Source organism: Gymnoscopelus microlampas, assembly GCF_963454915.1.
Source record: "Gymnoscopelus microlampas genome assembly, chromosome: 1".
Classification (NCBI taxonomy): domain Eukaryota; kingdom Metazoa; phylum Chordata; class Actinopteri; order Myctophiformes; family Myctophidae; genus Gymnoscopelus; species Gymnoscopelus microlampas.
The window spans coordinates 35,435,563-35,460,609 of NC_139962.1; the positions used below are offsets into that span (position 1 = coordinate 35,435,563).

The window sequence follows — 25,047 nt, forward strand, 5'->3', positions numbered from 1 at the left end:
ACGTCCCCCTGGCCGAGTAGCCCTCGAGGACAGCTCCCCAACCTGAAAGGCTGGCGTCCGTGGTAATGACCTTCCGTGACACCACGGCGCCTATTCTGACCCCCTCGGACAGAAAGGTTGCTTGTGACCACGGTCGGAGTGTCTCCACGCATCGTGGTGACACTACCACCTTCCGAGAACCCATGGTGTGCGGGATCGCTAGAGCTCGCATCCACCTCTGAAAGGGTCAACCGAACCAGGTGTATGGCCGAAGCCATGAGACCCGCCGCTTGCATGCATGTTCTGTACGTGACTCGACGCCCCAGGCGAAGAGACCTCACGCATGCCAGAAAGCCGGCTATTCTGTCCCGAGACAGACGCGCCATCAGCGTGGTCGAGTCCAGCGAGATCCCTATGAAGGTGGCCTGCTGGGATGGGATCAGAACGCTCTTCTGAGCGTTGATTGTGAATCCCTGGGATGTCAGGTGCGTAATGGCCAACTCCGTGTGCCACGCCACCTCCTCCCTCGAACCTGCGGCCAGCAGCCAGTCGTCGATGTAAGTCGACAGACGGAGACCCTGCTGCCTCAGTGGAGCTATGGCCGCATCGGTGCATTTCACGAACACCCAGGGGCTCAGTGACATGCCAAACGGGAGCACCGTGTACTCGTACACTCTCCCTTTGTAGCCAAAGCGCAGGAACTTTCGGTGCGGAGGGTAGATTGGGACGTGAAAATAGGCATCCTTGAGATCCATGCCCGTCCACCAATCCCCCTGTCGTATCGTGCGCCCCCGTTGTCAGCATTCGAAAATTGAAGACCTTCAGAAATCAGTTGAGGCCCTTCAGATTCAGAATAGGTCTCACGCCCCCCCCTTTCTTTTTCACCAGCTAATATTCCGAATAGAAACCCAACCGGTTCTGATCCGGAGATAATTCTCTGATTGCTCCCTTGCTCAGAAGAGACAAAACCTCCTCCCTCAGCGTCACGGCCGCTCTGCCCGACGCTCGAGAAAACAACACTTTGTCTGACATCGGAGGTTTGCTGGAAATTTGCAACCTGTAGCCCTTCTGAACGGTGCGCAGCTCCCAGGGGTTCGGTCTGCAAGCTTTCCATTGATCCAAACACTGAGCGAGGGGATTCATGGGGGTGGTGGGGGCTGCTGACATCACCTGCTCCATGGAGCGCGCGGCCGTTCCCATAGGAACCGGTGACGCTTCTGATCTGGTCACAGGGACCGTAAAAGAGACGTCCGCTAGGGGCAGCAGAGGTAGCGTCGGTCCGTTCGTTGGGCACGAGGAAGTCACGTGACCGAGCACGGAAGCCTTCCGCGATGTCAACATCCGCCCTCCAGCTCTGCCTGTTAGCGTCAGCTGGGCTCATGGGGCGGTGGGGGCTACTGACGTCATCAACTCCGTGGAGCACGTGCCCGTTCCCATGGGAACTGGAGACGCCGTCGCTCTGAGTGACGTGGCAGCGGAACTCTTCTGCGATGTTGCTACCCGGAACGGACCTTTTGTCAAGCATGGGGAGTGTACATGGTGTAACACCCTCCGACATGTAAACTTCCGCCCTGCCTCGCCCGCCATCTTGGAAAGGCTGTGAGAGGCTCGAGCGGCCATTTTGATTTCCCTCCGTCCCACGGCGCCGCCTGCCGGACGGGGGAAAAAAACTGGCGTGACCCTGGTAGAGTTTTTACGTTTACATGGGGCACTTGTTTTACACCTTGAAAGCAACACATGTGAGACATTTGATTCATTGTAAAAGGATGTACTACCTTCAATTGATTCAATTGGGATCAATTGAATTGGGACCATAGGACGACAAAACAACTGAACCCAGTTCATTGAATAAAGCGTTTCTTTCTCGTCCTTACGCCTGACGTCGCCTATACTCCGAGCGAATCTGGCCGACCCTCCCGGGAGCTGGTTCTGGTCGAAGAGGAGCGGGACGTTGCCCGCTGGCGAACGGCCGAACCACAGTAGGGGCGGACGGGGTTAGAAGGCCGGACGCTGCCTCCCTTCGTTGTCTTGCGCAGCAGCTCGGAGGCGCCATGAAACTTCACTCCAGGTCTGCGCAGAGAGCCATGGCTCGGCCCGTCCGCAAACCAAACCATGACAACCAATCGACCCAAGGGTTTGTGTGTGTGTGTGTGTGTGTGTGTGTGTGTGTGTGTGTGTGTGTGTGTGTGTGTGTGTGTGTGTGTGTGTGTGTGTGTGTGTGTGTGTGTGTGTGTGTGTGTGTGTGCGTGCGTGCGTGCGTGCGTGCGTGCGTGCGTGCGTGCGTGCGTGCGTGCGTGCGTGCGTGCGTGCGTGCGTGCGTGCGTGTGTTTGCTGTGGGTCCACGACGTGGCGACAGGACGCGCGAGTGAGTGTGTTGGAAGTGCTGCAGGTACCAAGTACAAAGTCACTTTCCATCCCTGATATACTGTCTGTGCACAGCGCATAACTCAAACTGCACGTACTTTTGGTGCTCATATCGCCGGACGGGTATGGGCTAGTAAAGGTCAAGTCTAGTCAAGTCACCTTTATTTGTATAGCACATTTAAAAACAACAAGTTGACCCAAAGTGCTTTACATTCACAATAGCATCATAACAACCTACTAAAATACAGCATAGTAAAAGAAACATAAAGCAATACCTCAAACAAAAACAGCATATGAAAGCAGAACATGAAAGCAAAAAAAAAAAACATTCAATATATTCAATGGCCATAGGTTAATTGCCCTCAGACTGAGCTGAAGGCAATGGAGAAGAGGTGTGTTTTTAGGGTGGATTTAAACATTTCAATGGTGGCGCTGGACTTAATGTGCAGTGGCAGATTGTTCCAGAGTGTGGGGGCAATAGCAGAAAATGCCCGGTCACCTTTAGTTCTAAGGTTTGTTGGTGGAATGGCAAGGAGCATTTGGGAAGATGACCTACAGTAAGTACCCTGAGGGCAGGAGGTGCAGAAACCAGATCAGAGATGTAACAGATAATGGAATAGAATTCATAGTTTTTCATGATAGATAGGCTACTAATGATTATGCTATGTTTTAAAAATAAGTGGTCAAAATACAAATTAATTGTGAGGTGCTAGAGATTCCCACCTCTAGTGGGAGGGGTTATTTTAGTTTGAGTACACCATTTTGTACTGACCAGGTCTAGAGCTCTGCAAGAGGAACAAACCTGATTGAAAATCCTTTGTATACTTTTCAAAAGGTGCCCTTGAGTAACACTGTTATTCGTCATGCACTGCCATAGCAGGTAGACTCATTTGGAGTGCACTTCAACCATTCAGACACAGAAGTGTTTTGACCCTGGTCTGGGTATAACTCTCCCCATCAAACCCCCCTGACCATGTTGTGGCCAAGTGGTGGTTATATTATTATGCCGATGGCATCTGAGAAGTAGAAAAATATGATCAAAGGGCCTAATTGAATATCACGTTTAGCAGGGCTGCATGCCTTGTGAGCATGCTACTGTGCCTATAAATGACCAGAGCTTAGTCTGCTGACTGGAGTGTTTTCTTTTTCAGGGTTAGGGGAAGGTTCTGAATGTTTACAGTCCTGATCAGCACAGGGATGGAGATGAAAGAATATTTAAGGAGGATGTTTTGATGATCTCACGTTACATGTAGTACATTGACAATTAATGATGCAGCTGTGAGCTCATGTACACGTGCACGCACGCACGCGCGCGCACACACACACACACACACACACACACACACACACACACACACACACACACACACACACACACACACAGATGCAAGCTAATCACAGTGAGAAAGGGACATGTTTAGAATAATATTCTACTTTATTATAATGATATTTCAACTTTATTATAATATGGCAACTGCCAGAGAACAAGAGAGTTTTAAGCGTGTGATGATGGTTAGAATAATATTCCGTTGCAAGTGATTTTACATTAGCTCAGTGAAATACAAGCCTTTCTGAGTGATTTTACATTAACTCAGTGAAATACAAGCATTCAGAACAATATAACATTTACTCAGTCCAACCAATGCACTCTGACATCCTTATCATATCATAGTATTCACGTTTCCTTCAGTCTGTCTTTGAAAACAATTTATACAACACTTAGCCAAGTAATTTATTGATATCTGTTGAGCCAAACCACCCTCATGTTGTGTTTTCAATGTAAGCATTTTATTTTTTTAAATCACTTCCACATAAAAGTGCTTTAAACTCTAGAGCTTCACGTTATTAATTTTTTTCTGATTTAAAGCTGGTCCAACACTTCCAGTCAGAAGAACCATATTGTGGGAATTGGTGAATTAAAAAAAAAAATTAAATAGCTTTTCTGCACCTGGTCATGGAACCTACTGTATAGCAGGTGGTGGCCTGGATGCTACTTCTCTGGCCCCTGCTTGAATCAACACTTGTATTTGCTCCTTGGCAGTGAATGTTTTTTTAAAAGAGATGAATTATGTGACTGATTATTGACATTGACATGTTATTTGATGGGAGGACATTGATTGGATATCGGCATGCAAGGCTGGACTGTGTGCGGTGAGAGAGAGAGAGAGAGAGAGAGAGAGAGAGAGAGAGAGAGAGAGAGAGAGAGAGAGAGAGAGAGAGAGAGAGAGAGAGAGAGAGAGAGAGAGAGAGAGAGAGAGAGCGAGCGCGCGCATTTAGCCAAAGTGCTGCTGCAGCTGCTGCTGCTGCTTGTGTTTGGAGTTGGCTGGGAGAGTCGCTCAGAAACGGCGAACGGAGAGCAATGGCAAAGGAGACACGCGCACACGAGTTGCAAGAGCCTTTTCCCTGTTAGGGCACGAACGCGCACACGCACGCACACAGACACACACACACACACACACACACACACACACACAGGCAGACTGCTGCTGGAGACAGCGGAGAGTACTGCTGAGAGGAAGAATGCAAGTCTCTACATACTAGGCGAGACAAAACTTATGCAGTGTTAGAATTAAACCATGGCACCCTGTTAATGTCACTTAAGTTTTGGCGGACAAGAAAGGAAGGGAGCACATTATAGGCTGCAATGTGTGCGCAAAGTGGTGTTGTGTAAACAGCCTCGTGTTGTAGGACCACTTCGTTGTGGTGCAAGAAGAAGGAAACATCCAGCCATGATGTGGACTCTATTTTTACCGCTTTTTTTGAGGAGACATCCAGTCATAATGTGGACTCTAATATTTCTACCGCTTTTTGTTTCATCCTCCGCACTTGGGAACCAGAACAACACCGAGGAGCGCGTGCCGTTCTTCCACGGACACGTCTTTGAGAACTCCGCTCCCGGTTCCAGACTCAACGGGCTGAGCGTCCCGTTGAAGCGGCTCAACTCGAGGAGGCTGTTGTGCGGTAATGAGGGGCCGGTGGGGGGCAAGGCGGCACCGGCAGCGCACTTCACTCTCCTCGGCGACGGGAGCGAGGATTTCCGCGTCTTCGCGCACCACAAACGCGGGCACGTCCTGTTGAAGACGTCCAGAGTGCTGGACCGGGAGGAGCGGGCCGAGTACACGCTGGGTCTGGGTGTGATGTGCTGCTGGCACGGCTCCTCGGGGCCCCTCACACCGAGGGAGGACTCTCCGGTAGGGCCGGTCACTCACAACGTTTCCATGTTGAAAAATGTTAATATATTTTCAAACATTTTCCAAAATGAGCAGAAATAGCAGATCAACAAGCTTATAATATTGTAATCTTGTAGATCAGCTATTTCTGCTAGTATTATTTTTTGAAAGTATAAAATGATTAAACATGTCAGTCATTTCTCTGTAGTCTATATTTCAGTTATTGGTCATATCTGCCCTGTGCAACTTCTGATCACAAAGCCTAAAAGGCAAAAAAGAGACGTTTTTATTCATATGTTCCAAATGTTCAATGCCAAAAACACACACAATTAAATCGTTAAATTGCAATAATATGTGTGACAACTAATCGTCAACTTCAATTTGTAACCGTGACAGCCCTGCTCTCCGCTAACTGCTGGACAAGTGGCCACCGTCAAGGTGGACGTCCTGGACACCAACGACCACCGGCCCACCTTCCCCGACGCCGATCTGAAGATGACCCTGGACGACGCCACTGCCCTGCGGTCCGTGGTCCACACGGTCACCGCGCAGGACGGCGACAGCGGCAAGAACGCGGAGCTCATCTACTTCGCGCTGCCGAAGAACGGAAGTTTCTACGTGGTGCCCAAAACGGGGGATATACTCATCGTGGACTCGATCCTCGGTCTGGTGAGCCCGATAAAGTTTCGCGTGTTCGCCCGCGACCACGGGTGGCCGTCGCGCACCAGTCGGAGCATCGCTGTGGAAATTAACCCCCGTCAGTGGCCCCTTGCGGGTCCCTCGCCAAACTCTCATCAAACGGGGAAACGCAAACCTCGGAGCTCGAGGTCCGTGCAGGAGGAACCCGAGAGCCCGGTTCTCATCAATGTGTCCGAGGACGCCGGCATCGGGTCGGTGGTGATGAACCTGAACCCGGTGAGGTTTCAGTCCGCCACGTTCGAGTTAGTACCCGATGTGGAGCTGAGCTTCCCGGTGAGCGTGAGCCGGGACGTGGGGGATATAGTGATCTCTAGGAGACTGGACCGGGAGACCGAGCCGCTGGTGGACATCACCGTCAAAGTCCAAGACAAAAGAGGTTTGTGTGTGTGTGTGTGTGTGTGTGTGTGTGTGTGTGTGTGTGTGTGTGTGTAAGGTGATATTAAGTTTTGCGCGTGCATGTGTCTGCGTATGCACAGCGTATCCCTGCCCATACATTTATGAGAGAATGCCATTTGTTTAATTGTGCTACTGGTATTTGTTTGTATGGCTGTGTGTATTGCTATCACCTGGAGTAGTGTGGTCACTGTGGCGCATCACTGTGACCTTTACAGCTGATCTATTTTGCCACAGTATAGCCATGTTGACAAAAGTTGTGTAATATTCCTTCACAGGTTTTACCAAATTACCAATACCATAAGGTTCCATTTAGAAGGGTGCTGCTGCTATCATGTACTGTATGTTTGCTCACTGGAAAGGTTCTTCTGCTGTTAACTGACAGAGCCTTCATTAGTATTATTGGTAACACCTGTGATGAAAGTACTTCGTTAACACAATTTAGGCCTAATATGGCTGGAGTGAAAAATCTCTGTAAGCATTACCCCTCTACAGTAAAGAAGAAAAAAAAGGGGAGGGGGGGAGAGATTTGCTACAACTTTAATACAGTAGTAAAATGTAGTTAGTGCCCAGTTGTCAATTCATGAGAGTCAAATGACAGCTACAGTAACAATAGGTTAATTATTATGGCGGATAAGGCAGCTCAAGACTGGACAGTGCAAGGGATGAAATGAGATGGAGAGAGGGTCAGAAAAACTATTTTATTAAGACATCTGCGTATTGAATAAATATATATGTATATATGCATATTTGACTGAAATGTAGGCTAGGCAAGGAAAGTCAGCATTACAATACCTCCTCCGTAGCAATGCAATGAGTTTGTCTGTTTCTGTTTGGTACATGTTTTTATTTGGCACATCACACTGCTGTGGTAATATGTGTATTTCTCTTTAGCAGCTTGAGTTACACAGTTACATTCTTGCACTATAGGACTGGATAACCCTACTGCAGGGATAGGGGGGAGGAGTGAGGCAATCAATACTGAGTCTGATTCAGGGAAGGATAAGGAATTGAGAAGGACATTGCTCAGGTACAGGTTGTACTGTGTGTGAATTCAAATAACCCATTTTTTTTTGCCTCTACAATGCTTTTTACTGTGGAAGCCCCCACTTTTAAGGGCTCTGGTTGATTTGTGAATTCTGAGTGATGGCACTGATGATGAGGGGATTACATGCAACAATATGCAGTCAACCTCACAAGCCCTTTTTTTTGTGCCATTTATCAGAACATCTGATGATATCATGATATAGCCTCCTTTGGTCACTAGTATGCAATAGAGAAAAAAGAAAATCACAAATGACATTCTGGTGCAGGGCAGGCTACTTTAATGAATGATTGGCCTATGCACATTTCATTACCCAGATATAGCATATTAACATTTTCATTCCACATATCTTTCAGCAGTGGTAGGGAAAAATAATGACCTCAAATCACATACAAAACACAAGGCAGACTACAGTGATTGAATTCTGTAAATGAGGGAATATGTGATGAGCCTTGTATCCATCAATATATCATTTCTAAGTCATGTGACATTTACATGTCCTAATCTAGCTAAACGACACAGTTGACATTAACTTGATAGAGTGTGGCACTGGCAAGTATACACATACTGCATACCTCTTTACATTTGAATGAAAATGACAATATGTGCCTTCAAGCACTTTGCCATGTAACCATTTCAATGTACGCTATGGTCAGGGTATAGAAGGACTTAAGAGTCCAAACAAATCTGTTGAAGATCGATGGAGAGAAGTCCGGCGGCTCCAGGTCAGGATTTGGTGTCTTGTCATGACCTATCGGTCCATCTGGCCAGTGGCCACACACATACTGTACGTGCAAACCCATGTTTAATTTCTGGGCTTATAGTGTGAAGCTCCTGGGGCTTTGCTCACTGCCTAGAGAGTGTGAGATGCTCATTGTCGCCCGTTGGTTGAAGTCTTTAATAATCTGTTTTGAGTGGGAAGTCCCACTCTAGCTTCAAACTCCCTCCATCTGCTCGCGTTATCCATGTAATCCCATCTCATTCTCTCTCTCTCTGGCTCACACTTCCTAGCTCAATGACAGTTGCTCCTGGTCTCCCTCTCTCTAACTCCAGAGATGTTTAGAGTTGAGGCACAGCATGGGAGAGTGAGAGAGATAGTGAGTATTTGACGTAGGCGTACTTCTTGTGTGTTCTAGGGGTGGAAGTGTGTGTGTGTGTGTGTGTGTGTGTGTGTGTGCGTGTGTGCGTGCTTCCCAGAGATATGAGGAGAAAGAGAATGTGAGACCTGACAGTGTTCTTTATGCTATTGTCCTGAGGAGGCGTTCCGGTTCTGTCCACTACTCTGGCCTGCCTTGAGACAGACTGTACTGTACTACAGTGTGCTGTTACAGCGCTGGGCATAATTATTTAAGGTTGGAGTGTGCGTCTGTCTGTGAGTGTGAGAGAAAGAAAGTGTGTTAGTACGTATCTTCTTCCCACAAGTTAGAATTCTGGACACATATATGGAAGACTTCTGGCCTGCATTTTGACTTGTAACCTAACCATGTCCCTTGTGCTAGGCATGTGTGTGTGTGTGTGTGTGTGTGTGTGTGTGTGTGTGTGTGTGTGTGTGTGTGTGTGTGTGTGTGTGTGTGTGTGTGTGTGTGTGTGTGTGTGTGTGTGTGTGTGTGTGTGTGTGTGTGTGTGTGTGCGTGCCGATGGGGGGGGGGGGGGGGGGGCTTTTAGGCAAAGGGCCTTATTTTGTGTGCCTTTTTTGTATTCATTCAGCTTGTTAAGCATCAAGGGAAGTGGTTGACACCTTTGTGGAGCACTTGTTAAGCCAGACAATGAATCTGCTTCTCAGATCAGTCCTCTTTCCTTTCTCTGTCCCCTAATTTGTCCTGTCATTCTCATACTCAAGCAAGTTCCACCTGAAATTGGTCAGACAATTCCTCAACGGTGGCCCATACTGTAGATCACACAGAAATCAAAGGAGGAATGCTGGCACGTTGGCGCCTGTATGTACTGTGGGAGCATGGTGGTCCATGATAAAATAAACATTTATGTGCACAGTAACATCCTCAGTGTTATTTTAACTGAGAATGTCAAAACCAACCCAAATGGACTGCATCTGTGTGTGTCTTTGTGTGATTGTGTACAGTTGTTGTCAAAAATGTATATACACTTGACACATATTTCTGGTCATTGTGGCCAAACGGCTCAATTTCTCTCTCATCTGACCACAGAACTTTCCTCCGAAAGGCATTTTCTTTGTCCATATTCTTCTGCCTACACATACGTACGTCATGTCCTAGTATGAGCGTCCGCAAAATAGTCAGCTGTCCCGAATAGGGGCCAAACCAAGGTGCTTATGGGTCAAAAACCCGGATGTGTGTCTCAAAGACTGATCAGCAGCAAACTTCAGTTAAGCTTTAAAGGTGCTGCAGAAATGTTTGGAGGAGAGAAGGTTAGGCCTTTAACCCCAAGCACGGTGGTGGTAGTATTATTCTCTGGGTCTGTTTTGCTGCCAATGGAACTGCTGCTTTACAGAAAATAAGAGGAATAACTAGAAAAAGTGCTCCTCGGAGCGCAGGTCTCCGCCAGGTCACGTCGTTATTGTGGCCTCCTAGTGGCGCTATAATAGGCCAATGTGAAAAAGGTGGCATTTCTTCCTCGGCCTAGTGGGATTGTGCGTGCATTCATGATTTGAGGCATTTTGTTGCAAAAATGTGTTTTGCTAAATTAGACCTGCTGGTGGCGCTATAACAGGCCAATGTGAAAAGGGGGGCATTTCTTCCTTGTCCTAGTGGGAATGTGCGTGCAAATTTTCACGGAAATCACACGCTGCGTTCATGATTTGAGACATTTTGTTCAAAACGGACCAATCCTGCCAACTTTGGAAGCCAACCTTAGCCAATCAGGATGGAATATGAAATATCGGACAGATCCGTCTTGATCACATGACTATAGAGATACTGTGTACCGATTTGCGTGATATTTGGATAAAATCTGTAGGAGTAATATCCAAAAATGGGTTTTGCACAAATCGGCCTCCTGGTGGCGCTATAACAGGCCCATGTGAAAACTTTGGGGCAGAGGTTCTGCCGTGGCATCGAGGGAGTGTGTGTGTGCAGTTTCACAGCGACCGGGCCAACGGTGGCGGAGATTAGCTGGTAACAGACAGAAGGACGGACGGACGGACACAAGGACGGACGGACGGACGGAGGGTAAAACATACTCTCTCGCCATGCCTTCGGCCTGGCGGAGACAATGAAGAAAGAGGATTGCCTTAACATTCTTAGGGAAAACCTAGAATCATAAGCCAGAAGGTTGGGAATTGGACAATGGCCCCAAGGTTTTAGAATGCCCCCCCCCCCCCCCCCCAAGTCCTGACTTTACCCCATCGAGAACATGTGGACAGTAATGAAGCAAGTCCATGTCAGAAAGTCAACACATTTAGCTGAACTGCACACAATGTGTGAGGAGTGGTCAAATATTCAACCAGAAGCTTGTGGATGGCTGCCAAAGGTGCCTAATTGAGATGACGATGGGCCAAGGGTCATGTTACCAAATATTAGCATGGCTTTATGTATATTTTTGACTGATTGCTGTGAAAGGCAGAGGAAGAAATGCCAGCCTTTTCACATTGGCCTTTTACAGCTCCAACAGGAGGCCGTTTTTTGAAAAACATGTCTTTTTTATATTAGTCCTACAATAACTTCATCAACATTAATCCCTTAAAGGTAGGGTAAGTGATATGTTTTGGTTAAAACCAAAAGTATTTTGTTAAAATGTTAAAGCACTATATTCTGATAGTAATCATTGCTATAAAGTGTTTGTTCAGTAACAGGAGTCTCCCTGTCCCTACAGCTCTTTAATAAACAGAAAATATTTTTTTTTCGGTAGGTGTCAAAATCTCAGCCAATCAGGAGAAAGTACCCATTTTTAAGCTTAATTTGTATAGTGTTCCAGTTCAAATTTTGCCTGCTCATTTCTTAGTGTCATCACTTCCAATTTCACTTGTTTAATCTGTATCCTGATTGAGTTCTCTATCCTGATTGGATAAAATTGGAAATGAAACTGAAACTGAAACGAAAATGCATTTTCTGTTTAATAAAGAGGTGGAGAGGCAAGGAGACTCCTTTTACTGAACAAACACTCTATAGCAATGAGTACTATCAGAATAAAGAGCTATTTAACACTTATTTTAACAAAAGCAAATCACTTACCCTACCTTTCACTTCTACAGATTCCACTCACCTCTATAATGACCGAATTCCAAACAATGCTGGCCCACAATAACCTAACGGAGACCTGTGCTCCGCCTCCGAGGAGCACTTTCTCTAGTTTATTATATTTTACTGTCTGGTTTCTTCAATAGACTATAGGCTATCGTCCACCTATTGTGTGAGTTTTAATTTCTATGGGCCATGTTGTGCACAGGGCTGATGGCGATAATGACGCATAGTGCTGACCACTAGTGCCTGCTTGGGCACTGCAGGCTGAAAACAAATGAAGTATACATGTGTTACATGCAAATAAACAATTTAGTTGGACAATAAATAACTGCTGCCATGATCCCTGGAATGTATGGGTCTAAGTGCTTGTTGTTTGTGAATTGTGTATTTCTTTGCCATGAAGTGCTTACATCAAAATGTTATGCCAAGTGTATATTGCCTAATTTAAGAGTGACACGCTATTTGCATGGCAGCGCAGTTAGGGATACATTTTGACCGTGCGGGTCAAAAATGTATAAGTTGACACTTGACAAACAAATGTTGATATATGACTTACAAATGTTTATAGGAGTTACACATGTTGATATATGAGTAACAAATCTGACAATAAAAGTTACGAATTGCGCGCTACTATAACAAATCTGATTTACCCTTAAAAATATCTTTGAGACTGTTTGGTACAAATTTTCTCTACGAGTACAAATCTGTTATACAGATACAAATATTTATGATACTGTTCTGATTCATAAAACAGACTGTAATCAAGAGATTGGACAATTATATTGGTTGACCTTAAAGATATTGAGCTCACTGTCCCTCTCACTCACACAGGGATGTACCCATAAGATATACACACACACACACACACACACACACACACACACACACACACACACACACACACACACACACACACACACACACACACACACACACACACACACACACACACACAATGCTTGAGGCAAACCTCTACAACACATGGATTGTACACTTAAATCCATGCAAGTTTCAATAATTTAACGGATTTATTCCCATGGTCTAAAGGCACAGGACACACTGCAGGCAGCACACAAGTCCACCCACCCACACACTGATGCATGCAATGAATTCACACATGACATGTCGGACATAATGTGGTTCATGTTGTGAATCCCCACCCGATCTATATTAGTATACTGTAGGCAGTATGCAAAATGACCTGGGGAAAATACAAAAAAACTGAAAGTCTTTCAACTGTTTTTGTTTCATAAATATGTTACTTATAACATATCAAAACTCCTAAGAAATCTGTGATGCTGTAATTTACCATTGACACCCATGTTAAAAAATGCTTTATGCATGTTTTCTCATCTCATGTCCACTCAAAAGGTTCCTTACTGTCCACAATCAACCAGAAACTGTGTTGGATGCAGTACAGTGCTTGTTCAAAAGGAAATGAATAACCCTTATAGTGCCATTTCTGTATGTCTATGCATTTTATGTCCCTTTAAGCACTGTTTTCATGTCTAGTTTTGTGAAGCACTGTGCATGTAATTTCTTTGATGCAAAGCACTTTGTATTTTCCGTTTGAAAGTGAAATAATTATTATTATTATTAGGGCCCGAGCACTGTACAAGTGCGATAGCCTCGTGTAGCCAGACTATATCACTGCGTGGATATGAGTCTGGTGCTTCCATGAGGACGTTTTTTTTCCTAAGGGGCGGGATCAAAACAATGGCCCTCAACGCAATTGGTTAGACCTACAACCAACTACCAATTACAGTCGCCCATATTCGAATACTGGGCCCTGATTGGTCACCCACGTCTTCTGGAGCAGGAAATTGATTCTCTATGGAGCGGTGCCAGACCCAAATCGCAGAGTGCAATTTTTTTTTGCACTCGCAGATTCGTCTGGTCCCAGGCTACCTGTGCGAAGCCCTATTGAAATTGCAATGTTCATTTTTAGCACAAATGAATCGTGTTTTTGAGGGCCTAAACGTACTCAAAAAGTTGCAAAACTTTACAAAATGTCAACGTTGAAGCCCCACAATACGGTCTAAACTGCAACGATATAGTATTCCCAGAGAAGTATGCCAACAATTTCAAATGTTATATCTGCAGCGGCTCCTGCATTAACCCACACACATGCAGACAAATGTTCAGACACCCACATAACACCAGATTTTGCTCATTTAATTTGCTCACAAATTACTGTCACTGAAAAAAAAATACACCCACACATACATAGCTTTGTCTCATTCTACGTGTGAGGACAATGTAATCAATTTTCCAAACTTACCAAATCATATCACTGCTACATAAACTAAAACATGCATGACATGATGAGTCAATATTATGTCAGTGTAAAATTACTAACAACTAAGGGAAGGTAATCAAAGCATTTTGGCTATGGTGAGTGATATTCTACTTTAACGCTGTGACGCACCAAACGTATGTTGCGCCGTTAATAAGCTTCTGTGGCCAAAACATTGGTTGTATAATGTCTGGTGTGTACAGGGCCATCGGTGACAATGAGGCTTTGATCGTTCACCCAACCCGCAAGAACAATCAGTGTCGGTGTTGATAATAGAGGGGACGGGGGGAGCTCTCCCTCCCTCTGTGAAATCTCAGTGATTCTTAGTCCACCAACGTTTTTTCACTGTCATGTCCATCTCCAACAGGAGAGGCTTATTAACGCACAGTGCTCATTGTGCACGAGGCACAGCAGCATAACGTAATTGATTGTTTAAAAGTGCCTTCCCTGTCGACAAGATGGGTCATGATGTAATGTTAATTAATGTTCTGTGTTCATTTACACATCCAGAAGTTCAGCTGTTAAACACACCACACACACACCCACCACGCGCACGCACGCGCACACACGCACACGCACACACACACACACACACACACACACACACACACACACACACACACACACACACACACACACACACACACAGCCTACTTACAGGTTGCGGATAACATTTACATCTGCTTTATCATCATTTCCTCCTCTTTTACCCCCAACCAAGCATAAGACACACATGGCATTTGTACCCATGAGATTTGCAAGGTGTGTATGTTTGCCGGGTGTGTGTCCACTGTGTTTCACGGTTGTGGTCGGGAAACTAAATGGACGTTGCCATTTAAGTTGGGCTTCTCATAATACTGAGCATTTGTATTCGGGCGGGTACTGATTTATGTATTGGAGGAACAATTCGGGTGGATGGCAGATGTATGATTTATTTGTATACGCTGATTCGGGTGACGTAGGAGCCAATCTGCGCAGCTCTAGGGTAATATGAAAATGCTCCATCTGTTGTGAAGATTCTTGCAGACTACTGGCACCTCCTGGCAAGGAGTTATTTCCCCTGATGCAGGCGCATAACAGCTCCATCAGCTGACTGTCTGTGCGGTGTGTACAGGGCGTGCACACAGCTAACATCTCCACCTGACGGCTGACCCAACTGATCTCTAGACATTAGTCTGTAGTAGTCGGGACAAGTCCGTTTGGTGTGTAGGGGGCCAATGATTTTCTTAATTAGAATGTTTTAAATAAATCAGGCTGATAGTTTGAACTGTAGCCCACATTGACTGTTTCTGCTTACATACATTCCACCCTGGAGAAAATCATTTGCGTGCATGTGTGTGCACAACCCGTGCGCGCGAAAGAAATCGTTTATTTTTCCAGGGTTTTGGTACTTTTTTTTTGGTTTTAATTCGTTTTTTTCTTTAATTATACATTCTTATTTTTGCCTGATTTTACCATCTGTATTTGACCAATATAAATTAATTTTCTTTCGGTTTTAATTCATTTTTTCTGTAATTATACATTTTTTTATGTTTTTTAATTCTTATTTTTACCTGATTTTACCATCTCTATTTGACCAATATAAATTTACAGTACAAGCACATAAATAGATCTTATCTATCTCTCCCAAGTAGCACTCCATCTCTTATTTGATCAATATACACTGAATCAGTTATACTAAAAACTAGCAAATCTACAAGCACTTAAACAGATCTTTATCTATCTATACACATACAGTCACTTTAAACTCTTTCAGCCTGGACTATTAGTTATTTGGGCAGCATTAGTGTAGCTATTAAAGCCATGAGCAGATCTACAAGGCAAGCTCACACCCCTCGTGAGCTTGTAGACTTCCAATTTCACAAGGCTATTTGAATGCATTCGCCACATGATTTTAGCTTTGATTTCTCTCATCAAAATTGATGTAGATAATAAATTGGCAACAGCAGCAGCAGCTGTGCTGTGCTTTTCTTTTGCAAACTGTTGATAAAGTATTCAATCAAAGCTACAAAGAGGACAAGTGTTTTAGCTGAGCTTCATAAACAATGCTGCCAGCCATACCTCGACGTGCCTTTTGCAGTCATTAAGCCTCCGTGAGCTGAGAGAAGTCACTGTTTTGCAATGGGCAAAAGTTATGTGTTTTTTTTCTCTCCGTCTCTCTCTGCGTCTTAGACCAGTGGTTGGTCACTTTTAGATGCCCACTCCTCCCACAGCGAATGACATTAATTCATTTTGTCAGATTGAAAGTTCAGCAAAGGAGAACAAAGAAAAGGTAAAAAAAAAAAAAGTATTGCAGGTTGCAGATCCGGTCTGAGTGAGCCTCATGTGTGCAAACCGAGACAGTAGGCGGGCTCTAGACCGGATCTGAGCAATGAGAAGTGAATAGGAACCGTTCTCCCGCAAATCCACCATGTGATCGCCTGGTCGGCATTTGTGGGAGATTTATGGCCACTCGCGGGTGTCCGGCAGCGGACGCTAATTCCCGGGAGACTCCCGGAACTTCCGGGAGAGGTGGGATGTCTGTGCTTACTGTATGGGAAACTGCACCTACTCAGCCCATTTCACACAAGGCTGTGACACACCAAGCTGATGTTAGGCAGTCGATTAGGGTCGTAGAACGTGCCGGGTGTACGGTACCATCGGTAGTGAGAGAGAGACGCCCAGACTTCACTTTTGGGCGTCTATGTCAGTCATCTTCGTCAGGATTGATGAGATCATGACAGACAATCTTATTTTTGTGAGGGCTATAATGTAGTCACAAATGTATTTACCCGGTATGGTAGATTTTTCCTCTCAAGCAGGGGCAGAAAAGCGCCATGAACTGATTATGAGCTGTAGTTTGTGTGGCGTATGCATAGTAGCATCTCTCTTTTGTCGGGGATTGTCAATTCCATTTAAAAAAAACAACCCATTATTGTTTAGGCTTTTTATGTGTAGATTGTGCCTTTTGCTGCTTTTGTTTTATTTAATAGATTCTGTAAATAGGTTGTCACGTACTGTACATGTATTTTAGTTTTGTAAACTGCCATGTGAGTATGAAACATTAACATTGGATTGAAGGAGTCACAAAAAAATATTTGCATAACATAGAACTGTGGGGCTGAACAATTACATTTACATTTAATTTGCATGATTGATTTTTACAACCACATCAGACGCAAAATGTATTTATTATATTGCCTGCAATTTGGCCTGCTCCCCTCTCGTTGCATGGCAAGCCAATTGATTATTTGCCAATTATTAGTATAAGCAGCGCATACCATTACTGGAGTTGGGTCTCAGGATAGAAAAGGACAATGCATTTAACATACACATGTCACCTACACATAAATATGATACACTTGTCTGTAGTAATGTCTACAGTATGAAAATGTTACAGATACAGTAGCAATATCGTCTCCATATATGGTGGCTGTCAATAAATATGGACTTAAATATAAAAACTACAAGGCCATGGCAAGGAAAGTCCAGAAACATGACTAGCACATCCTGCATGACACCACAACCAAAGCAGCACTTCCAAGCAGATTAAAGTCACTACCATGTCTACAATTAAAAAAGCAGGACAAGAGATGCTTCGCTCTATCCCTGAGGACCTGCCTACGCAGTGTTTCCTCTGGACCATGAAGTTCCCAACACCGGTCCCCGGACTGGTGCTGAGCCGTGGCACATGTACCACCGGGCCGCGGGGAGGCGGCCGGGAAGTCCTAGTTTATGGATTGTGCAAATATGCGCAACCAACGTTGACTTTGAATAATTCTATGGCATGACAGTGACATCCTTTTCCTTGTCTTTTCAACCAGCGTCGCTGCGTCGAGCATACATCCATGCTACAAGCTGTATTTTTCCGCTCTTGCGCTACTGAAACACTAGCATGATTATTATTTCACTCAACATTCAAGTACAACTATCAGAAGACGTAAACCAGGCAAAATAATGCGCTACTCTGCAAGTTTAGCTATAGTTTATCACCTGTCAAAAGTCATTTCTGAGACTGAGACTTGAAATAAATAGCCTTTTAATTAACACCTTTTGTAATCATCATCTTGTGGATATAACTACTACATAGCTCAATGATATAACATGATATAATATATAGTAATATATATATACTGTAAAAAGCAGTCTGACCTAGTAACAGAAAGGTTGGGAACGTCTCTTTTTTTGCAGTCAGGGGAAAGGATTTTGTTGTACCTGGGTTTTATACTCCCATCAATCGGTTGAAGTGAATATTAGTAGGTCATTTAATAATACTATAGGCTGATGCCTGTTGGGAACGATGTCCGCTGGGAACGCATGCTGGTTATGTAGTACCCGTTGTACCACTGTCAGGGTATCTGTCGTCAGAGTTGTGGGGTTCCTATCTTGCGCCTTATGCCATATCCCTAATCTTCCCTATTTTAAAATGTTTTTTAAAGTGTTAGAAAACACCTAAGAAGATTATATAAGGCATAAGGCGCCACGCAAGATATATTCGCCGGTGCCTTACCCATTATCCTTAAACTTCTTTGCCATGTTTTTTTAAAATATTTTCAAATAGTTCAACTAGCCGATCTACATCGACACGTTGTGAGCTTGTAGATTGGCTATTTGAACTATTTGAAAAATGTTTTTTTTCAAATAGTACGCAGGCAGGCACGCACGCAGGCAAGCACGCAGGCAGGCAGACAGATACAGAGATTCTTCGATTTTTGGTTTGGGACAACCGCTGATCTGATCGACTTCCCAAACGGCACAACACACCCTGTGATACAGAGCCAGCAAAGTCACCATCTGTGGGTGGCAGTAGCCGAGTGAGTTGAGAAAGATAGGCCGACCGGGAATTAGAATGTCAACAGTCTATGTGCCATAGTGTCCTTTTAGTTTAAGGCAGTCAATACACTCTGCAACAGTGTGTGTACTGTGTAGTGTACATAACTACAGTTTACCGGACATCTAAACTATGGTTATAAATCTTTAATGCATCAATAACAAGCAGGCATGTAAATGTAGCTTAACAGTTACAACATTGTAGTTTGGTTTGAAAACTAGTTGAACATAAAGTGAACAACTTCGGGGAAGTTGATTAAAATGTTTGTGGAGATCTTGTCTCCCCATAGAGCTTTTCAATTCAAGTGGTAACATTTTATGGGATTTGGCCATATATTCCTTTACAGTGCATGTGAGCTAAGCGGAGCGGCGGGATTTTGACTTGAGCATGGAGCTGGTTTTAAAATGGGTCAGAGCGGCTTTCGGAGCGAGACCGTCCTCCGCTCCAAGCTGCTCGGGTGGGGGCCGCGCACCGCATGTTTGAGCATGCCTGGTCAGTGGTCGCACGGACACAGACACACAGACATCCAGAAGTGCACAGCGCACGTCCTTGATCAAGATTTCAAAGCTTTTTTTTTGCTTTACTTTTTTTGCTGCTGAGCGGCCCGGTCTGAGCGGAGCGCGGAGCGAGAGGTGCGCAAATCAACGTGAGCGATGGAGCGGGGGTGGGGAATCAACATGAGCGGATAGCGAGCGTGACAACAGCCCCCTGGAGTGACGAGCGGCATTTCCCCCCCGAGGGAGTGGAGCTCAAGAATGAGCCAGACATCTGTGCATCACCTGCATCTCAAATTGTCCTTAGGCATCGCATTGTCACTGGGACCTAATAAAGTCACACAATGCTTCACTTTTGTTCTTGAATGCAATCACTAATGATTGAATAGGCTACAATCGGTTCTATTACCATGAAAGTATCAGAGAAACATTAAATTAGAATGCTCATATTAAGTTAGAATGTTAGAATGTTCCTGCTCTAAGCCAGTTAACATTTCCTTTCTGAAAAGTCACGGACAGTTGAGTAAGATGTGGCAGTATATCAGCCTGCAGATGGACTGCTGCGTCAAAGCGATGGGTGCAACAGAATCCATACAGGCCCCTTGGCTACTGGGCACTTATTGACCTCAGTCTCTTCAGGCAGCCAGGACTGCACTGAGGTTTCTTTGCAAAGTGATGATGACTGCCATGTGCTGAGACAGCCAGTACACGTCCTTGCTGAACAATATTTCAATCATGAGATAAAAGATGTAATAATGACACAGAAAGTGCACCTGTAGCACACAAGAATGGCCAGAAGATATTTATTTTCTCACTTTGAAGTCCTCAAGGCCCAAGGACTTTCAGAACAGCTCTGTTCTGAAAGTGCTCTGTTGCCACTGTTGTGAAAATAGAGATAGAGCTGCAAGTGCAGGGCTCCAGACTAACATTTTACATTGGTTTCACTGGTGCTTTTAACGTTTTCATTTAGGTGCCCGAGCATATAACACACAACACGTGCCAATACATACTGTAGGCATTGCTCTGAAATGTATTATGCAAATAATTTACATAGTAACATCATTCAATTCACAATCTCAACTTTCCACACCCCCAGTCCATTTACCATTGCAAATTTCAAGCCTCGAATCTCTCTCTCTCTCTGACAGTTGTACTGCAACTTTTATCATGTATTTATCTAAGGAATTCAAATCATGTTCTAGGATACCAAATTCATCCAAGGAGAGAGAACTCATACAGGATACAGGATACATATGTGAAATTGGAAGTAAGCAAGCTGTTAACTCTGTGCTTTGTGCCGCTTTATCAGAGTAGAGATACAACTGTAATATGTACAGTATGTAGGAATACACACCCGGGACACTACAATAGGTTTATGTAATATAGCCTGCCAACTCTTCTTGAGTCACTTTCAAGTCATCACATACATCTCACTGCTTGTTTTATGGATGTACCATGATAAAATGCAGAATAGTTAATTGTGAGAACTTTCTGTGTTTACGGTGTCAACTAGATGGATTAATACAGACTGCTGTCAATTTTCAAGCCAAACTTCCTCAGCTCCAGACAACATTCATAGTAAGCATGCCAGAGAGAGGATGGTGTGCTGAGCCAATAACTGAGCCAAATGAAAGCAAGCGAAGTTTGGCAATGCAACAAAGTCTCTCTTACACGTTTTTAACATGATTACTGTTAGTTCGCCTGTCTGTCCAGTATTGTATCTGCATACCTGTAAGTCTGTGAAGGAGGGAGACAGGAGTAATGTGAGAGAGAAAGAGAGGGTGTTGTTTGTGTTTGACATAAAACCAAATGTAACCGAGGGGGGACTATTCAAAAATGTAGAATATTTGTAAAAGAAAATTCTGTGCTCCGAACTCCTAACCACAGTAGAAGAAAAAAAACAGATTTGAACGCGATAATCATAATAACTTTCTTTGGGCTTGACATGATACCAAGGGAATAATATTGTAATATGTTTACCGATGACTATGTATAAGTAAGTATATGAGGATTCAGAATCTGCCATAGTATTCTTTTTCTTACCAGAAATATTTTCGCAGTCTCTTTTTGCCGCATTTGAACCCTGTTGGGGATGTCTGACCACGACCATATTTTGGCTCGGGTGGCACAGTAGTCCCTGCCAACTACAGACTGCACTATGTCATCCTGTTGAAGCTCCTCACTGGCAGGTGAAAAGAAGTGGCAGGTGTATTGGAGAAGCCATGTGATTAAGCCCTGTCCAGAGTGTTTTCTTCGTCCCGCTCCTGCTATGGTTTAATTTCTGACCGCCGCTCCCACCCGCAACAAAAATGTAATAATTCCGCAATATTAACATCTAGTACTGCATAATCCTGCAATATTTCCATTGGGACCCAAAAACATTACAAAAAGTAACACAGAATGAGAGAGAGAGATTAATGCAGCACCATGGACAGCGACAGGTGCTATCAAAAATGTCAAAAATAAATGCACTTTGATATCAAGTCAAGAGAACAGCTTGGAGTAACAACAGAGTAAAACAATGTCATAGTATATAACATTTCTTAGTATATGAGTCACAGATTTTATTTTTACTGGGGTATGCAACCCATTGGAGAATGGAATGAAGCAAAGCAGTAATGGTCTAGTTCTCACCGTTAATGCCCAATTTAATGCTTAGATTTGTAACCTCTGGACACCTATTAAGATAATTCACTGTAAGTAGCTTGCATATTGTGTTAAAATCAAATTAAACTTTTGAGTAATAAATCGGACTTCAACAGAGAGAGTGTTGTGCCTTTCTCTTCTAATTGGTTTTTGACTGCTTTATGGTTTCACCACTGCTCCCATTAAGTGAACCTGTGAAATATTTAACATTTTAATTAGAGCAGCGTGAACTTATTTCTGCACTTATCATCAGAATTATTGTCACTTTATAATGAGCACTGGTTTCACCACCGCTATGTGTTGTCATGAAGAGTTGTATCGAATCACTGAGATGCCCCCACTTTGGGAGCCATATATATTATTTCCGTGGACATTGTGTTGACACAGGCTTTACTAATGGCCCTTAATTCAAAGTTGTGATGACATTATATATCATGTTTTCTTAGAACCTCAAATATTGTCATAGCAAAGCATAGCAAATCCATCCTTTTATCAGTCGCCTCAACAATAATGGCACTCCCCCTTTTCTCTATTGGCTCCCCTCCCCTCACTCCATCTCCTCTGGCTGTGTGTGAATAGAAAGGACAATGAGTTTTATTTACTCTTTTCAGTCCTGATCTTATTTCCCATCCTACGATCTCTCTCTGTCCTGTGTAGTGTTTAGGTTAGCAGCCCACTCATGTGGTCCATTGTGTACGATATGACACTGGCAAGGTTAGAGATTGGATATCTACTGATACCACCCCTTGTGATTCCACCCATTGTAAAAGTGTACGTGCATGGCATTGTAAAGTGCTTTGGGTACAGGAAACTGGAAAGGCAGAAACCATCAGATATTTGATCATGGTTGAAAAAAGGGTTTCTGCACTTTTGGCCAATTGGGTGGTGTAACATTATTAATGGGGCATATTTTATACCTCTACTGTATGTTCTAGTTTACGTCACGTGAATCAGGCTTCACTTCCCAGCGTCTCCCACGGGAGAGCCTCACCAGTCTAAACACAGGACGTTGAATGAACCGAAACCAGTGCACCTCAAAACAACAGGTTTGAGGATGTGTTGGGATTTCATTACATGCAACCGGCATCTGTGCGTGCAGTCTCAAATATTCGTAAACAAATTGGTCTATAGTCCAGTGCAAAGACACACATCAACTAACCTTTATCAGTAGGCTACAATCTGACATACAGTTTGTAAAATAACAGGAACACCTAAAAAGAATGCTGATGCTGACGAAAGGATGCTGGAAGTTTCAGCCATGGCTGCGATGCCCGAGAGATTTTGCTCAAATCCTTTTACACATCAGTCACCTGTACACAGGAGCACTCGGATGGAGGGGACTGAAAAGGGGAGGAGTCACCCTGTTTAATATGATGATGAAAAAGGAGGTTGTGCCCCCAGAGGAAAAAACTAAGATTTTCTCTCTTTTTTAGTTTTTTTTACCGAATGGGTTCCCAGATTGGTACACATTTAACCAAATTCAAGTGGGCACATAACACACGCGTTCCTCCTTCCATCAGACACACACCTATTGTTAGTCTAACTGAAGTATACACACACAGTGGGTGCAATGTGTTTATTTGTGTGTGGGTAGAGGCCACAGGGTTGCTTCTGTCCATGTCTAGACTGGCTGCCTTTGTGTGCTGCGGCGGGATCAATTAATGTATGTGTGTTTGTGTGTAACTGCATGTGGGAGGGACAGGACGTGTGTGTGTGTGTGTGTGTGTGTGTGTGTGTGTGTGTGTGTGTGTGTGTGTGTGTGTGTGTGTGTGTGTGTGTGTGTGTGTGTGTGTGTGTGTGTGTGTGTGTGTGTGTGTGTGTGTGTGTGTGTGTGTGTGTGTGTGTGTGTGTGTGTCTGTGGTGTCAGAGCTCCTCGTCTCACCACTCGCCCCAAAGCACCTCCTCTAATATGCTCAGCACACCAGGGAGTTCCTCTCTGTTCTTCCATCTCCTCCTCCTCCTCCTCTCTCTCTCTCTCTCTCTCTCTCTCTCTCTCTCTCTCTCTCTCTCTCTCTCTCTCTCTCTCTCTCTCTCTCTCTCTCTCTCTCTCTCTCTCTCACTCACGTTCACTCTCTCATACCTAACCCCCTCTTCATGTTTTTTCTATCACCCGCATTGCAACCAATGCGGTACATGATTTATTTTTTAGTTTGTTGAATGGTGTTCCTGTGTGCGACTCGCCCACACATACCCGCACTAACTCTGCCGTGCACTATTTTAAGACTGATGTCCAAGCGCACATAGCAGCATCTGTCTCATGAATATGTTCCATATCTTGAGACGACCTCTCCCTTTCTTATCATTATTCTTCCTTCCTCTGTCGTTCTTCCACTTCTCCTCAGCTCTTCGCACGGGGCCTCTCTCTCTCTCTCCTTGCCTTTTTCTTTCACACTCCATTTCATTCTTTGCTGCTATCTATCTCTTCCATACTCTATCCCAGACCTTTTTTCTTTTTTAATGGCTAACACCATTTTTCTTTTCCAATCTTTCCCCCTGTCTTCCTTCCTCCTGTTACCAATCTCCCCCACCTCTGTTCAATTCGCCCCAACTCATTTTTCCCCCCTGATCTATACTACATTCTTTATTCCACCCTTCCCCACCTCTTCCTCACTCACTCCCAAGCACTCACCCTTCCTCTCCTCTCATCCCACCACTCTCTCTTGCTCTCTCCGGCGCGGGCTCATCCTATCAATGTGAGCGATTGTGCGATCCCTTGGTGTGTTAGGGAACATGAGGAGACTGTCAAACAGATCAATAGACAATGTCTGCGTATCTCTGCTGCCCCAAAACCTGCCGTCACTCAAACGCACACGGGCTCCAAGTGAACGCACGCGCACTCTCTCGCGCTTTGCAACTCACACTTTGCTATGTGCACACATACGTTCTTGCACGCATACACTAGGCACGCTCGTGCACACGCGTGTCACATGGCTGCATGCAGGCACGCACGCATGAAATACGTTTTCATGTCGTTCGCTCACATCATCAGATGGC

At 44.5% G+C, this 25,047-nt stretch overlaps 1 protein-coding gene across 1 annotated transcript in view; it reads left to right on the plus strand.

Moving 5' to 3' along the window:
- Positions 1 to 5,123: 5,123 nt before the first annotated feature.
- LOC311043529 (neural-cadherin) overlaps positions 5,124 to 25,047 on the plus strand; it is a gene marked incomplete at both ends in the record, with an annotated part of 322,985 nt that continues 303,061 nt past the window's right edge. The window contains 2 exons of the mRNA XM_084054821.1: positions 5,124 to 5,534; positions 5,916 to 6,588. Of these exons, the coding sequence (XP_083910947.1) occupies positions 5,124 to 5,534; positions 5,916 to 6,588 (1,084 nt within the window). The remainder of the gene's footprint in view (positions 5,535 to 5,915; positions 6,589 to 25,047) is intronic.